The 16866-nt window shown below is 30.9% G+C and overlaps 2 protein-coding genes across 2 annotated transcripts in view; one reads left to right on the top strand and one right to left on the bottom strand.

Moving 5' to 3' along the window:
- The window catches only part of LOC107446227 (uncharacterized), a 32452-nt gene extending 18863 nt beyond the window's left edge, over window positions 1-13589 (bottom strand). The window contains exon 1 of the mRNA XM_043048853.2: window positions 12547-13589. Within this exon, the coding sequence (XP_042904787.2) occupies window positions 12547-13515 (969 nt within the window). The 5' untranslated portion in view covers window positions 13516-13589. The remainder of the gene's footprint in view (window positions 1-12546) is intronic.
- Window positions 3-7359, top strand: LOC107440680 (uncharacterized). The gene is made up of 2 exons (XM_016053663.3): window positions 3-1587; window positions 6959-7359. The coding sequence occupies exons 1-2, from the start codon at window positions 141-143 to the stop codon at window positions 7171-7173; spliced, it is 1662 nt and encodes a 553-aa protein (XP_015909149.2). The 5' UTR covers window positions 3-140; the 3' UTR covers window positions 7174-7359.
- Window positions 13590-16866: the final 3277 nt, after the last annotated feature.

Here is a 16866-nt window from a genome sequence, read left to right as displayed (position 1 = left end):
AATAATAAATGATGTGATATAAGCAGTACCTCACCTTTTTGCTCCTTATAATAAAGTTTTTTCTTTCAAGTGAAACTTTCTGACTGAATTCAAAGAGCTGTAATATGTTTCCTTGCTAACTGAATTCAAAGATCTATATTATGTCTAGCGTTAAAAGAGATGAATTTCGGTTTACTTGGGTAATTGAAAACTTTTCGTTTTGTAGCTATGATGTAAAGCATGCGTTACGTAGTCCCCTATTTATTGTAGAATATTTAGGTGAAAGTAATTGGTATTTGACGTTGTATCCAAGAGGAGAGAACAAAAATAAAATCAAATTCATATCGTGTTTCTTGTGCAAATGGGACAATCGAAAATGTGAAAAATGTTGTTTTCCGTTCGAGTTCAGAATTGAAATAATTGGTGCAAGTGGCAAAAAGCTTAGGACTTTTGGAGGAAATTATAAACCGCCAGATGAGATTTTTGAATGGGGAAGCTCTGAATTTCTAGAAATCGAACAAATAAAAAAAGATGTTGAACTGAGCGCTGAAGATACACTGACAATATGTTGTTACTTGTACCGACCCAATTTCATTGGAAAAATTCCGACTGGTCGCTTTGCAAGAACGAAAATTGCTGTTGATCGAGTATCTTTTAAAATGAATGCTTTTGTTTATGGATTTATAAATGTGCGAAAAACTGTTGATCTTCCAGAAGGAAATAGTTTCGAATGTGTCATCAATAGAACTATCAGTTCTTTTAAAATTAATATTATTAAAGTAGCGTCCAACGACGAAAAATGCCATTTCGTTGAGTGCAAGATCTCATTGATTTATGCTGACGTCATCTGCACCCAAAAGGCATCACATTTCTTTAACTCAAAAGATCTCCCAGATACCTGGTCATTTCCTGCAGACGCCATCTTTGATGTTTTACGAGATTACAAGGATTTTTACCTGTGTTTTTTCTGGGAGTTTTCTTGTTCAAATGGAATAGAACTTACTTCACTTACAAGTGGAATACAATCCAGTATTTCGACCACCTATGGCCGACCTTCGAATTATTCCACTTTACAAAATGACATGCGATGCATGTATACGAAGAATAAATTTTATGATGTCAAATTGAGAGCGGAAAATCGTATTATAGAAGCGCATAAATATATTTTATCTGCTAGATCAACTGTGTTTTCTTCAATGCTTGATAACACAGAAAGTCCCGTAGATATTGTTGATATCGATTTCAATGCTCTGCAGCTACTTATAGAATTTTTATATACTGATAACGTAAGTGATATGGATTTCGAAAGTGCTAAGGTTCTCTTGATAGCCGCTGAAAAGTATAAAGTGGTGTCGCTCATACACATGTGTGCTTCATTTATTTATTCCAAAATTTCAGTGAAAAATGCGTGTGAAATATTAGCTCTAGCTGATGCAGCTTGTCATGAAGATTTAAAGTCAGCTTCAATAGAGTTCATAGTCACTAATTCCACAATTATTTTAAGGTTACCACGGTGGCCGTCATGGATGAAAAATAACATGAAATTGGCGACTGAAATTTTGACTAATTTAACGTCGAATTTTTCCACCTTAAAAACTGCTGAGGCGGGTAAGTACATTATTCTCTTAAAAGCTTACGTACGAAGTACGAAGCTATTCTCTTATAAGCTTAAAATTTTATGTGGTTTGTTATGGGAAGTCACTTTTTATCACGTTTAATGTAATGCCAACTAATTAATTTATTTTTATCGTTAACTTCATTTTTTAAAATTTATTATCGGCATTGAATAGTTTATATAAGCAATGGATTTGAAAATATAATGTTTACTTTCATAAACCTGTATTTTTTGAACCCAACTCGGAAAAGAAGGGAACTTGTAAATCAAGTAACGAAACTAACTCCTCAACTACGCGTCTTTAAGCATATGGTCTTAGAGACATAACTAAAATCCTTAACCATCATATGAGGACTAGAAACAAAAAACGACCCCCCAAGTCCAAAATAGAAAATTTTTCAGGAGAGCCGAAAAATGAAAAACTGATCTAAATTTCCCTCCTTGCCCCTGTTTCGTAACTAAAAACATTTTACATTAACCTAACTTCCTTAGGATTAGGTATTCAATACTCTCGTAATATCATTTTTAATTTTATAACCGACATTGAACCAATTTTTTTTGTGATTACGGCTCTAAATCTTCAACTACACAGCCTTGTGATTTCGGTCCCAATCAAGAAGACAAGGGTATTCCTTGATCGAGAATTGGGAGAAACTTGCCTTAGTGGAAGATGGAACTAACCCGCATTTGCACTACATGGAGAGATAAACCACATAAACCTCCAACAGTTAGCCTGACTGCAAAAGTACTCTAACCCATGATTCGTTTACCAGTAAAAATATTTTACTTCAGCATTTTGATCGGTGTAAGCGGGGAGCGGAATTTGAACTCGGGTCACCTCATTTCAAGATCACCTCATTAATCCGGGTCCACAGCTCTATCCCTGTACCACCGCGGCTCTTATTAATATTGGCATTTTTGCAATAAATTATTCGTTATTTTTATTCGTGTTTTTATCTTTCATAAACAAAATACACGGAGCGCTAATGGCACTTTGAGCGTTCTCCACTTAACTGTGCATGGCACATTCAGCCAGTGTGATCTTTCGACAAATAACCAGAGTTCAGTTAAGGCACTCTCCACTACTTGGTCTTAGGGCATTTTTCCACAAGAAAATTCGATTTTTTTTTTTTTATACTCAGGTCGTTTTCCATTTCTAGTCCTCATACAATACAGCAGGTCTCCCTAAAATAAAGCAATCTAGATTTCGTGCCATAACTGAATGCAAAGAGACACCAATGTGAATCAAGCATGTTTGCTAAGAATAATGTGAAATAAGCATGTATCTGAACACATATTAACGAAGAATAAGCCTGCATTATCTAGACTAGAAAAAAAAATGTAAACGAAAATAAAGCCACTTCTTATAGTGAAAATTATCCACCATATTTACATAACTTGAAATATACAATAGTGCTTACCCTTTTACAAATACCTGGAGGACAGTATATTATGGCATAACGGGATGGTGGTCTTTAATTCCTACATTGATTGAGTTTGCTTTTTTTGTTCTTATACAGCCATACTGAAAGTAACAGCACATTGTATTAGGAATATAGATCATGGGAATAAACTGACCATTTCATGACATGCAACCTACTGTCCACAGCCCATACCCGTGAACATTTTAGAGTATGGATTGAGGTTTTGTTTTGCGGAAAATCCAACTCGGTCCACCAATTTATTCACTCTATAATGGCAGTTAATCAGTTTCCAAAGTTATTGGGTAATTTTTTAGCCATCTTGCGGTCTGGGAAAAAGACTACAGTTATAAACATAGCCTAGCTTCTCAACTTCTTCAGCAAAACTGAATATATCAAATAATAGTTTCATAATTGAAGGCTGATATCATTGAAAGCTAGCATTAAAAAATTTTACGCTTTTCGATTTCACAATGGTACATCTGCATCTACACCGGTTTTCCACCAATCATATCCTGGGCTGTCTTGGTCTTCTCTGGGAAGACATCTACTCTACTCCTCTTTCGGTCTTCGATTTCATACAGGTCAACGGGCTCATAGATCTGGTCAGACTTCATCAGCCAGATGAGGATAAGCAACAACAACAATATCTGCATCAGTAGGATAAAAGACAAGAATGGTAATAATAGAGAAGATTAAAATCAATCAGAAATTACGGCATACTGAAAGAAATTAATATGCAGTTAAACGAGATAAAAGTTAATGATATCCAAGCATGAAAAAAATATGGTACATCATTTAGATGGTACCCCTTTACTGTGAGTGTGTTGGGAATTATTAATTTTTTTCTTCTTTTTTTAAGCTGTATATTTATCTCTTTTAGTATGACGTAAATTTTGTCGGATTTTAATCATCTCTGTTTTTACCATTCCTGACTTTTATCCTACTGATGCAGATGGACCATTAAAATATCGAAACGAGTATAGGTTTTTCATGAATTTTCACTGTTCGTAATTTTAAAACATTTTTAATGAAATGTAGTAATTAATAGTGTCTAGATATTTAAGAATAAAAATAGAAGTATATAGTTTTTAATAGGACGGTTACTTTATTACAACGGTAACAAATATAACAAGAATCGATAAGTTAAATTGCTGCATGAATAAGTTTTAGAAAGAACAATTTAGTATTTGATGCTTGTCTGAAAAAGTAACTAAAAAGTAACTTCTGCGAGCTGCAAAGCAACCCACCTGGCATTTTTTATTTAAAGTTGAACAGTTTTATTCAATGTTCTTTTTTTTATTTCATCATACTTCCCTTACGTTATCTTTTCTATACTGCTTTGTAAAGTTTCTAAATCTTATGGTTTTTAGGCAACAAAACAAAAAAAAAAGGTTACGTAATACTAAAAATTGAGAACAATTCGCAAAAAAACACTAGCTAATAACTTTCTAATAACTAGCTAATAACTAACTTGGAATAACTTTCGAACGAATTCGAATAATAAGACCTAGAATTTAAATATTAAAACCTCATGTTTAACTTAAGTCCTAAAACATAGCTCTTAAGTACTAACACTCCTAAGCTTCTTGTCTTCAAGCTCATATGTCTTAACTTTTTACTTGGCAAAACATGTAACGTTAAGTTTAACACCAAAAATAACGGCGATGTCGAGTTTAATTTTACCTAAAAAGAGATTACTTAAGCGATTGTGAATTTACGGTTTGTATAATTAGTTGCAAAAATATTTTATTTAAAACTTTTAGTTTTTATAATTTTTAAAAACAATGACGAAATGCTGGTACCATGATGGAAATATGTAGTTTTTGCGCTGCTCACTTTTGAGGAAATGTAAGAGTTCTTAAATTATTTCAGTTATGTTGATTCTGAAACTACACTGGTTATCATAAATTAAGGAAAATTCACAAAAATCGCGATAACTCAAGAAATTACACATGGAATTTTATGANTATTAATGTTGTCAAATATTTGGGTATATTTCAAACCGGTTCGCAAAGCCAAAGTTAAACTTAATAGTAACCCTTAGTGAACAGGCTTACTCCTTACTAAAATTTTATCTGATCACCTCAACTCTAGTTATCCAGATTTTTTTAAAGCTCTGCCATCACATGAAATGCTTTTTTTTTTTAAAAAAATAAATAACATGCTATTTTTATAAAAAATGAGAGTTTGCAACAGTCACTAATAATTGTTAGGGCAAGTTTAGCCTATCTTTAGCCAGTGCTCTCTATATTTATTCTAAAAATGGCGCAAAACGGTCAATATAGAGAAAAGCCACAGTTTCGAGAATAAAAAATTAGTCTAATTTTTTTTAATATTTAAAAATTTACTCCGATGCTGTATTATCGGAGCTAGTAAGAATTCGAAAAAAATTCAATTATCTAAGGCATTGATATAAGTAAAACAAATCTCACCAAATTGGCGAATTTTAAAAAAGTTATTTGTCCGTTCTAAAGTCCAGATAATTCTTCACCGCAAGATGGCATGTTTAGCTTAAAATTATAGCATATTTGCTTAGAGTCTTAAGGCACTTAAATTTTGGCTTTTTTTTAATTTTCCTTGGATCAAGAACTTCGAAAAACCGCATTAAGAAACCTGTTCTAGTGAGTTGGAAACAAAAGAATGAGAGCAATTTTTCTCAATTGTTGTAAAGATCACAATGATTTTTCTGTTCTTTTGGAATGTTTTCTTGTAAAAAAAAGACCAGTCATTTATCTATGCGTTAAACTATATTAAGATTTGATATTAAGCATTATTAACAGAATTGATATATCAATCTGAATTTCGATGTTTTACAGAACGTTATTAATTCTTTGGAGAATAGTTTAATTATTTTTAAATAAAACAATATTTGTTTAAAATTCTTCTTACTACTTTAAATGTTTTGATAAGTATAATGATAAATTACTAACGATAATCATAAACCTGATATGTATAATGATAAATCAATATAATAGATAAATCATTATAATAGATAAATAAAGATGCATTCGTGATTCTAACTCATTAATATATATTATTTATAATTGAAATTTTAAACTTTCTAGGAATTTTTTCAAACTAAATAGTAATATACTAATAGCTTTTAAACATTATGAATCATATTTTATATTTGAAAAAAAATACAGAAATTCGTGAATTGCCTTTTTCCAGGTATAACTAGAAGTATTTACTAAGTCTAACAGAGTTTCAACCATTGTTAACCTCATACGTAACAGTTAAGACTGTTTTTTGAAGGCTCCATCGTAACATGAAATAATGCTTTTTTGCGAATTATATACTATTTTTATAACTGCTGTGAGTACACAACTGTTACTCATGACTGTTAGGTCAAGTTCAGCCTATCTAAAGCCAGCGCTGTCAACACTCATTTTGAAAAATGGCACAAAACTTCCATATGGGGAAAGCCACAGTTTTGTGAAAATAAAAAACGTTTATGGTCTAATTTTTAAAAAATTACTCACATTACCTGGACTCATAAAAATTTGAAAAAACTGAGAATAAGGCGGTGATTTTGATAATTTTCATCCAGGTGGCAATTTTCATCCAGGTGGTTCCTATTGTCGCCAAATTGGCGATTTTTAAAAAAGTTAAATAACTTTTAAAATATTTAAGTTATTTCTCCTTTCTAAAGCCCAAATAATTCTTCACGTCAAGATAAAAATCATCTCTCTGCTTCAAGTGTAATGCCTTTAAATTTTCTTGGCAACAGAACTTCGAAAAATATCGTTAAATGACTGATCTAGTTCATCTTTGGCAAACCGAACCATACCTTAATTAGTTTAGTTTTTATGAGTTGACAAAGTGACTATGGGTCAAAACTCTAATGTTTTCCCAAATGGCTTTATAAATTGCTTATAGAATTCATGATTTTAAATTTCATTTTAAACAAGTTCTTAATTTAAAATCTTTACAATTACAGCTATTGAACAGCAGTTAATGATTAAAGCAACTACTCCAGCCACGGAACCTTCCACTTCTGCCCACGAAAACCAAAGTCCATCCACTTCACATATGCGTGGAAATCAAAATGCATCTTCGTTGGGTCACATTTCATCTTCATCCAGGCGCAAATCTGAAACTTTTAATCACCCCGAGGGTGATGCGGGCAAATGCCCACCTAATAGAAGAAAATAGAAGATTTGACAAGACAACAGAATATATCAGTGCTCCTATTGTAGAGAGTTTGTTCTAAAGAAGTATTTAAGCGATATTACAAATAGTTGTATAATTTTTTGCGAGCTTTTTGATTCGCTTTGATATTTCAATAGATATGAGCCATTATATTTGATAGTGTAATAAATCCAGTTTTGGAAAAAATGAGTTTATAGCAATTTTAGTAAGCTATAGAAATCCTCTTTCTATAGTTATAATCATACATTCAATGAAACGCGATTTGTTAAAATAATCAAATAAATTTTAGCTAAAAATAATATCACACTTCTAATAACCAAAGTTAAAATAACATTCTATTTGCTTTCTTGCATTACAATTTACTTTGGAAATAACAGTTTGTTAGAGTGACCATCGCCAATAGAGTATCCATCAACAACGCTAATTCAAAATATGAATTGACCTTTCGCGCCAATTCATATTTCGAATTATCTTATCTAATTTTATTTACTTTTTATTCTTTCACAAATTCTTTTTGATTTGTGTTTCCTATACCAATCAATTGCATGCATAAGTATATTTCAAGTAATATTGTTATCTAAGCAAATCTTAACTAAAATCTCAATAAGATCATTATTTTACAACTTTATAAAACTACACTGAAGAGCCAAAAAAACTGGTACAGGCATGAGTATGCAAATAAAGGGGTATGGAGCCAATCAAAGTACAGCGATGCGATCGGCAACGCGTATATCGACGACAACGAGTAGCACAGTTCTAACGGTAACTGCTGCTACAATACCAGGTTATACAGATTTAAGTGAGTTTGAACGTGGTGTTATAGTCGGCGCACGGGAGATGGGACATAGCATCTCCGAGATAGCAATGAAATTTGAATTTTAACGTCAGACCATTTCACGAGTATACCGCGAGTATTGGAAATCTAGTAAAACATCAAATCTACGACATCGCTGCGATATTTGGGATGCCTTGCAACATAATGTTCAGAAGATATTCCCATCCCCTCTTACACCCACTGGTTTCTGCAGGGTTTCACAGCCCTGCAGGATTCATGGTGTCAATTATCTCCAGTACTACTTCACACAATGATCGAATTCATGCCACATCGTGTTGCGGCACTTCTGCGTGCTCGCGGGGGCCCTGCACGATATTATGCAGGTATACCAATTTTTTTGGCTCTTCAGTGTATCAAAACCATGACGACAGGAAAGTACTGCAATATAAGTTTGCTATTTTAAACACTACCTGCTTATCAAGATCGCCATTATCTTTATGGGAATTATCTGGAATTATCTTTAAATAAAGAAAATTGAGTGCAGAAAATTGAATTTTTAAGTTAAATTGAATGCAAAATATGTTTTGATTCGCATTTTCAAAATCAAATACGCAATAAGTAAAATTAACATTAAGGGATTAAAACTTAGCACCTCTTTCCCAAACAAAGAATTGGGTATTTGCACTTCGAGAAGAAGAAGAAAACATATCCACACATGTGACCAATGACGTCAATAAACAAGATGGCGTGTCAAAGTTGAGCTAAGTTTTTTCACATAAGAATGTTAAATAACGTGAAGTTAATTAAATACAACACAGTATTGCACATTGAGTTTGTTGAAATGTAATTATTTCTTAGATTTATTATTTGTTTATGTATTATATTGCAACCCGCGATATATTTTTGTTTTGTGTACCTGGAAACTTCGATGTATAATTAGTTTGTTTATCTTCGACATGGTTTCATGCCTGTCTTTTATAAGAAATATAGGGTGAAAGAATTGAAATCATTATTAAAAATATCTTTGTGAAGGATAATAGAAAGTATGACGTAAAAGAATTGATACTTGACAAGGTAAGGTAACTCAAAAGAAAATGGAAAGAACAGTTGCTAACGTAAGTAAATCCACGTATTAACAACCAATCAGACTCGAAATACCCACACTACGTCACTTACAGGTATCCCATAGGAACCGACCATATTTCCTTCAGACTGCGACTAANCTGCGACTAAACACCCCCCCCCCCAATATTTTAAAAGAAAATCTAAAAATCCTTCTTAAGAAGGTATCTTCATTCAGTGAAAGTAGGTTCTCTGTCTAATTTTTTAATTTTAACAAATTAATTTTAACAAATTAATCGTCTTTTCACAAATTAATTTTATTTTATTTTTCCTTAGAACCGTCCTTGAACAGCTGACCCAATTTTGGGTTTACGACTACTAATGCTCAACTCCGTAGCCTTGTAATTTTGTATAAAATACACAAGACAATGGGAACTCCTAGATTAAGTTTTCATGGAACTAACTTTTTGATGGAGCTAATCCCATGGTTGGCCTAACGACAATGGGACTCTAGACCTTAATCCATCTACCATTAAGGATATTTTACGTCTGCACTGTGGTCGGTGCGAGTCAGGTGCGGAATCCGTATCAATCAGCCATCACTGGGATTCTAACCCAGTGGGTGCAAGTTTGAAAAAAGGCCAAGACTGAAATTTTTTTTAACTGAAATACCTAACATACACGTGAGAATCCAAACGTTAGATCATACGTTATTCACAGTGATCTTTTTTTTTTCTTTCTTAATTCTTTTTTTTGGGGGGGGGCGCTGTACAGTGTCTGCTTTTAACCCTTTGGCTACTAACGGGACTCATTTGTCCCAACAAATGTTTAAAAATTACTAATGGGGGGAATAGCACTTAGAAACTCATTCTAATATGTCCCAATCGTAGAGTCGAACCAAGTATACGTGTTTCATGTGTTAAATATCCCCTAGATTGGATATCATCCTAGATGGCGCTAAAGAATTTCGTGCATGAAATAGCACTGTGATTTTGTGCTGGGACAGATATATCCCACTAGTATTCTTCATTGGGACAAATATATCCCACTAGTATTCTTCATTGGGACAAATATATCCCACTCGTATTTTTCATTGGGATTGTTATGTTCATTTATATTTCATTCATATTTTCTCGAATGAACATAGAAAAAAAAAACAAATATGAGTTGTACTATGTGTAATGTCGGGTTAAGCAAAGATTGCTTCACCCTGAATCATACCATGTAAAAAAAAAAGTCTATATAATAAATTTTTCCGGAATGATAGATGTGCTTGTAGTATGTCGATCACTACAGGTGGGACATATGTATCCCACCATTAAGTACGGCCGTGACATATATGTCCCAGGCTCTAAATTGATAACTGCTTGTCAGAAAAATCTCAAATACTAAATTTGCCTTATTTGTAACCTATTTTGACCTTTTGAATAATAAACGGGACAAAAAAAAATCATTTTTTTTAAAATTCGTAGTCAAAGGGTTAAATCTTTTAAAATATATATTTATTATTGTTAGAAATTGATAAGAACTGATTTAAACAATGCTGAAAAATGTTTTTAACGTACATTAAGCAAAAACATATACCTAAAAACGACAGATATATAAAACTAATAACTTTTCAAAGCATGCTTATTGCAGAATCGTATGGGTATAATTTTGTCAGAAATCTTCGTATCTTACATTCTAATATAATCCCCACCTTCACTTTATATTTTTCAAGTTTCAAAAAAATAATGTCGAGAATAAAAAGTGTACTTGGGAAAAATTAATATGAAAAAAATATTTAATATTTCTCTTCAGTGCTTCTCTCTACACGCCATTCGAGTTAGGTCTCGGCGTGAGGGAGAGCTTCGAAAAACAAAATCACTGATTCATAATCGCACATAATACAGGATCTTACATTCTAAGCTATTTTTTAATGCTTTTCATTTAATAACAGATAATTTTCATTAACGTGATACTATTATAGTAAATATAAATATAACAATAAGTATATAAATAGGTCAACTTTTGTAATCCAATTAAAGTAATTTTTTTTCTTTATACGATACATTTAAGGAACTTTTTCTATACGGACATTTGTGTACATATATTTTTTTTCGCTCATTAAAAAAACTATTTTCACTCATTAAACACAGTTTGAAAATAATTGTTAATATTTACAAAATGTGTTTAATGAGTATATTGTATATTATTTTTACATATACACTTATTGAAATATTTTTTTTTGTATTTTATCATTTTTTTGCTGTAGATTTATTTTTTCAGTTTAATTTGCGTTATAACGTCAAATTTTGAGCAGTCAAATTTTTTTTAAATTTTAATTTCAAGTGACAAATTTTTCAAAAAAAATATTGTTATTATTACTTTTTTTAGAAAAGTAGAAGATTAAATAAAAAATATTATTTTAGCAGTTTCGCTAAAAAAAAGAACGTTAGAATCACCAATATAACATAGACAAAATTCGCCATGTCATTTAAAAGTTAGCAAATGCTTATTTTAGCCTCATGAGCATCAATGAATCATTCCCTTGCATGAGTTTCAGTTTATTGTTTCAAGAAAATATTTTTAACTGTTCGCCTACTTGTTAAAAAAATTTCTTTTTGAAGCCTTTGTATCTTAAGAAAATAATGATACACAATGGCGCTTTCTGTATAACTGAAAAATATTAAGTAAAATAATAATTAAAATCTAAGCATTTAAATGCATGGGTTTCAGTTTATTGTTTCGAGAAAATATTTTTTAACTATTCATCAGCTTGTTAAAAAAATGATTTTGAATGCCTTTATATCTTAATAGAATAATGATAATTAAAAAATATTAAGTAAAAAGATAATTAAAATTAAAGCAATTAAAACAATATAATAAATAATTAAAATAAAAAAATTATAATAAATAATTAAAATGAAAAAATTATAATAAATAATTAAAATAAAAAAATTATAATAAATAATTTTAATAATTATTAAAATAGAAAATAATTAAAATTTAATCAAATTAATTAATCGAAATTTATTTAAGAAACAAGACTGTTTAAAAAGCTGCAAACAACGATATAAAAAGAAAACTTACTTCAATTTTTCCTTGGCTTAAGCTCAAAATCAGTAGCAATGTACGAAAACATTTCAGCCGATAACTCAGTATGCGTTTTCCATAATTCTAGCCATTCACTGGAGTTGGAAATTTCAGTTATATGTTTTGCAATATAATCCAATGCACCTTTCTTAAGTTTTGTCTGGTTCATTTTATCAGCAACAACTATAACATCGCATATATTTTCAATAGAAAGAGCGGGTATTAGATATTCAGCACATGTTTCCTTCAAGGTTAAGACCTGATACTTTTCTGCCGCTAACAGCAACTTTAAAGCACTCCTACCATCTTGAAATATCACATTACCTGTGTAAAGAAACTCCAGAAAAGATTTCATTGTTGCCACTTCTATATCAGTAATATCAACAATACCTGATCTATTTTCGACCATGTCTTGATCGAACATAGCAGAAAACACAGGAGAACGAGCGCATAGGAAAGTTTTATGAGCTGGCAGTCACGTTTTCCGCTCGTAATCTTACATCTGAATATTTCATATGTAAATATATGTTCTTAAATTCCTTGTGTAAAGTTACGATATTATTTATTTCAGTAGTGAAGAAGCTATCCTTAGAGCTTACAGTACTACTTTCCTCGTTACCATTGGCTACAGAAAACTCGCAAAAGAGGGAAAATTTCCCATTTTTCATGTATTGATTATCCTCTAGTTCTAACTGACTCTTAAGAATAAAAGAATAATAGTTCCATGTTCCGTTACCATCATCTAATGAATCGAACAAATGCTTTTCAAAGTGAGACAAAACTTGATCGCCCAGGTGATCCAACAAACATATTTTCCCAGAAATGATTCTTGGAGTTGTGCTTTTTCCCAACTTGAGAATTTTAATTTTAATTTTGTCATCTGGGAACATTACAGTTATTTCGTACTGTGATACTTTAGAAAAAGAAAATTCTCTAGTCACACTATCGTCTAGGCAATCATTCAAATCAACTGTCCAATTAAAGGAACATCTGTCTATTTCAACTTTGGTGACGGCTTCTCCTGTAGTTGGTAGGAAGCTAAATATCCGACATTTAATTGTTACTTGATCCTCTTTCTCGTTTCTGATTTCTAAATTGTCCCATACTAATGCATTTCCTTTACCAACTTCGTATTTAGAACTATCATCTCCTAAAGTTTTAGAGAGAATACCACTTCCGTTTAATATTTCAATTTTACAGGCAATCGATATTACTTTCTCCCCTAAGTCTTCATCACATCTACTTAAAGCACACGATTTAAGTTCCTTGTTTTTTTTACCTGAGGGATAAAATTTTAGACACCATTTACTACCTCCAGAATTGTTGGGAGTGAAAATCGGACTTCTCAGAGCTTCGTCTTGTTTTCGGTAACACATAGAATAATTCTCAATTTTCCACGTGTAGCAATATTCTACTTTAGTTACACCAGCCATATTTCACGTACCAAAACAAACGACACTAAGTTTTGAATGAATATCTTATAACTCAGAAAAAGTATCCGGCTATAGAAAATGCGAACTGAAACTCATAACAGTTACGAATCTATCAATTGTCCCGTTATCTGCTGTTCTCGACTTTAGAAGGGTACAAAGTCAAACAACCATAGCAATAAAAGCTACACGATAGATAAATATGATATAATTTATAAACAGTTTTTAATTTTATTTCAATATGTTAATTTTGTCATTTCGCATTCGTTTTATTTCACTGAAATTATAAAAAAACATTAAATTTATTCAGATATACATTTTACAATAAAATTATGCTTGTAGGATCATCTATAACCTAAAAAAAATTTCTTTATAATATCTGGAGAAAAAAAATCGCAAAAATGTTTCTTTCAATTGTAATTGAAATTTCATAAGAATGTTGATGATACAGCAGAAATTCCTGATGAAGCAGAAATTCCTTTTTGTAGTTTGAATTTTAAAAAAAAAATCTACATTTTTTGCTACAATTCATCATTAAATACTTTAAACCACTTTAAATAATTGCAGTATTAGTAGAAAATGTACTCTTACATATGATTGTTATATTTAGTTTGTATTTCGTTTGACAGAGATGCAGGGGTGATTGTAAGCCTAAGTCAAAATTCCGGAAAATTTCTTGAGTTAAAAAAAAAAACAAAAAACTGTTTAAATTGAAAAAAATTTAAACAAGGTTTTTTTCCTATATTTCTTAGTTTACTTAAAATATATTTAAAATTTTACACATAGCTATGATGACCTGGAGAAGTAATTAAAATTTACAAATATGTCTTTCTTTGTCGAGTTTATGATTATAACAACTATTTACTGATAAAAAATGAATATTAATCATGAATATAAGATTATAAAGTATATCTCTGGCTCTCCCTTACAAACAAATAAAATAAACTGTGTTTTTAAGTTCCACCTTTGAAAATTTGATTTCCGGAAACTTCTGTGATAAATGATATTTTGAAACGTCTGGACCTTCGATCTCCGGAAACTTCCAGATCACTGTTAGCGAAAATTCCGGAAATTCGGATTTTTTCCGGAGCACAATCACCCCTGAAGATGTCCTTCTTGGCCATTTTTTATTTAAAAAGTCTGCAAATTTATGAGCTTAATTAATAATTAAACTTGAGTCTACAGTTACGCTTTATGCTTATAAGTATAAAAATGTAAAAAAATTAAAAGAAAAAATGGTATACTGAGTTGTCCCTTATAAATGGCATGAGTTAGACCAACAGTAAAAATTCTATATTCATTTTTTTTACTTTTGGTCTAAGGTTAGTTGATAATAGGGTAACCAGAGTCTAAAATATGTTAAGAGGTTCAAAAATTATTAATAAAAAGGTGAAATTTTTTTTATTTTAGAAGTTTAGATATTAAGTAAAAGTAAAAAACCAAATAAAATCTGATTCGTATTTTTCCAGTTTATGTGATTACAATAGTTAATTAATAGTTAAAAAGAATAAGATATTAAAAAAAGCTTCTTTCTTGTTATGCATTTTATCGACAAAAATATTATGCACAAACAAAAGTGATCCTATAACTTGTCACAGTAAAATCAGAGTTTTGTATAGCGAAACTATATATTTAAAAAGGAAAATCTCTAAACACTAAACATAATATAAACGTGACATAAAATGCATAACATTTATAATAAATCGCGTAAAACGAGTTAGTAATGACCTAACTAAAAACAGTTTTAAACATTTCCGCAAATTCGAAAATAATTCTTTCTTTTACGAGATCCCTTACATTCTTAGTTCGATCTTGGTGAAACAAAAGTAAGTTTTGAGGTAGGCACTTTATTTACGTCTCACTAGAGCTGCACGGTCGAAAAACATCCCTGAGGATGATCCGAAGACATACCATCGCAATTTTGATCCTCTGCAGAGGAGTCGGCTCCCCTGCTTTGGTATCCCGACGACCTGCGCGAAGTCGAGCACTTTACGGTCGAACAGTTTAACGAGGACCTATACCGCGCACCCTCCGTCGCTACGTAGACTGATCAAAGTGGTCACCCAACCACTTACTAACAGCAGCCAGTGATGCTTGACTTCGTTGTACTGCTGGGAAATGTATTTTTACGATCATTCCACAACGGGAAGTAAGTTTTAAGGCCTTTGTTATGCAGGAAATTAACAATAACTTTAAAAATACCGAAAAATTAAAATAAAAGGAAAATCAATGAAGTAAACCAACCATAAAAGGTTCCACTGAGATAATTTTTTAGAAAAAAAAGTTTAAATGCAGTACTACTTAAAGTATAATACTTGGTGATTGAAGTTATGTACATAATTTTATGATAAAATTACTTGCAATGCAATTGCATGAAAGCTTAAGATTTAAGATTTAAAACACACACTGTATGAAATATATGTGATCATAAAACTTCATTAAAATATATTTGATGATGGTACATTTTGTATCTCTAATTAAATTTATTATTTATTTTTGCGTATAAAAATTATTAGTCTGAAAAGTAAGTAAAGTAAAAATAAGTAGTGCTATTTATTTACTTTATATAAATACTATCAAAAATGTTGTTTGAAAAGTATGTCTAATATTTAATCACAATCTAATATTTAAGAGATGAAAAATATCACAACATTATCTATATCAGCCGAATCTCTACTAAAGAAGGTGACGCTTGAAACTCAAAAACCTCTTTGAATGCCGAGGAAAGCTAGAAGAGTTTTTTTTTTTCTTTTTTTTTGCTATCTTTTTCCTGAAGTATAGCGAACTGTTCTGAAATTCAAGTGAATGAAATGTACATATACCATCGTAAAATTTAGTTCTTTCTCTCTTTTGTGCTTTGCTTTACGTCTATTCTTTGGTTCTACGTGTTTGATTATAATTCTAGATGTTTTTTCAATTAAGTTGTTAAAATGTTATTAGAATTAATGCTTAATTTCGCATTTCTTCTTTTTTAACTTGGACGATTGACTTATCTAAAATGCAGAATTCAATACACGCAACCTATCTCGCCAAATTTTCCTCTTAAAAAGCTTAGACATTAATTTAAAGTGGAATTCCAAACACGTCATGATATTTATAATTCAAATTTATGCTATTACAATATTTAATTAATAATTAAAAAAATAAAATAGTTAAAAAAAATTGTAAAAAAATTTCTCTCTTGTTATACATTTTATTGAGAACAATTAAGATTGAAAGCACTTACAGTATAAAAAAAATATGCTATCCCAAAACTGCATTAAAACAAAGAATTTGTAATATAAAAATTAATAATTTAATTCAAAACAGTTTTGCTAAAATGAGGGTCCGAAATTTTTGCTGCAAAAATGGTTT

The sequence above is a fragment of the Parasteatoda tepidariorum genome, chromosome 2, assembly GCF_043381705.1.
Source record: "Parasteatoda tepidariorum isolate YZ-2023 chromosome 2, CAS_Ptep_4.0, whole genome shotgun sequence".
Lineage (NCBI taxonomy): Eukaryota > Metazoa > Arthropoda > Arachnida > Araneae > Theridiidae > Parasteatoda > Parasteatoda tepidariorum.
This window is presented reverse-complemented; position numbering and strand designations above follow the sequence as displayed.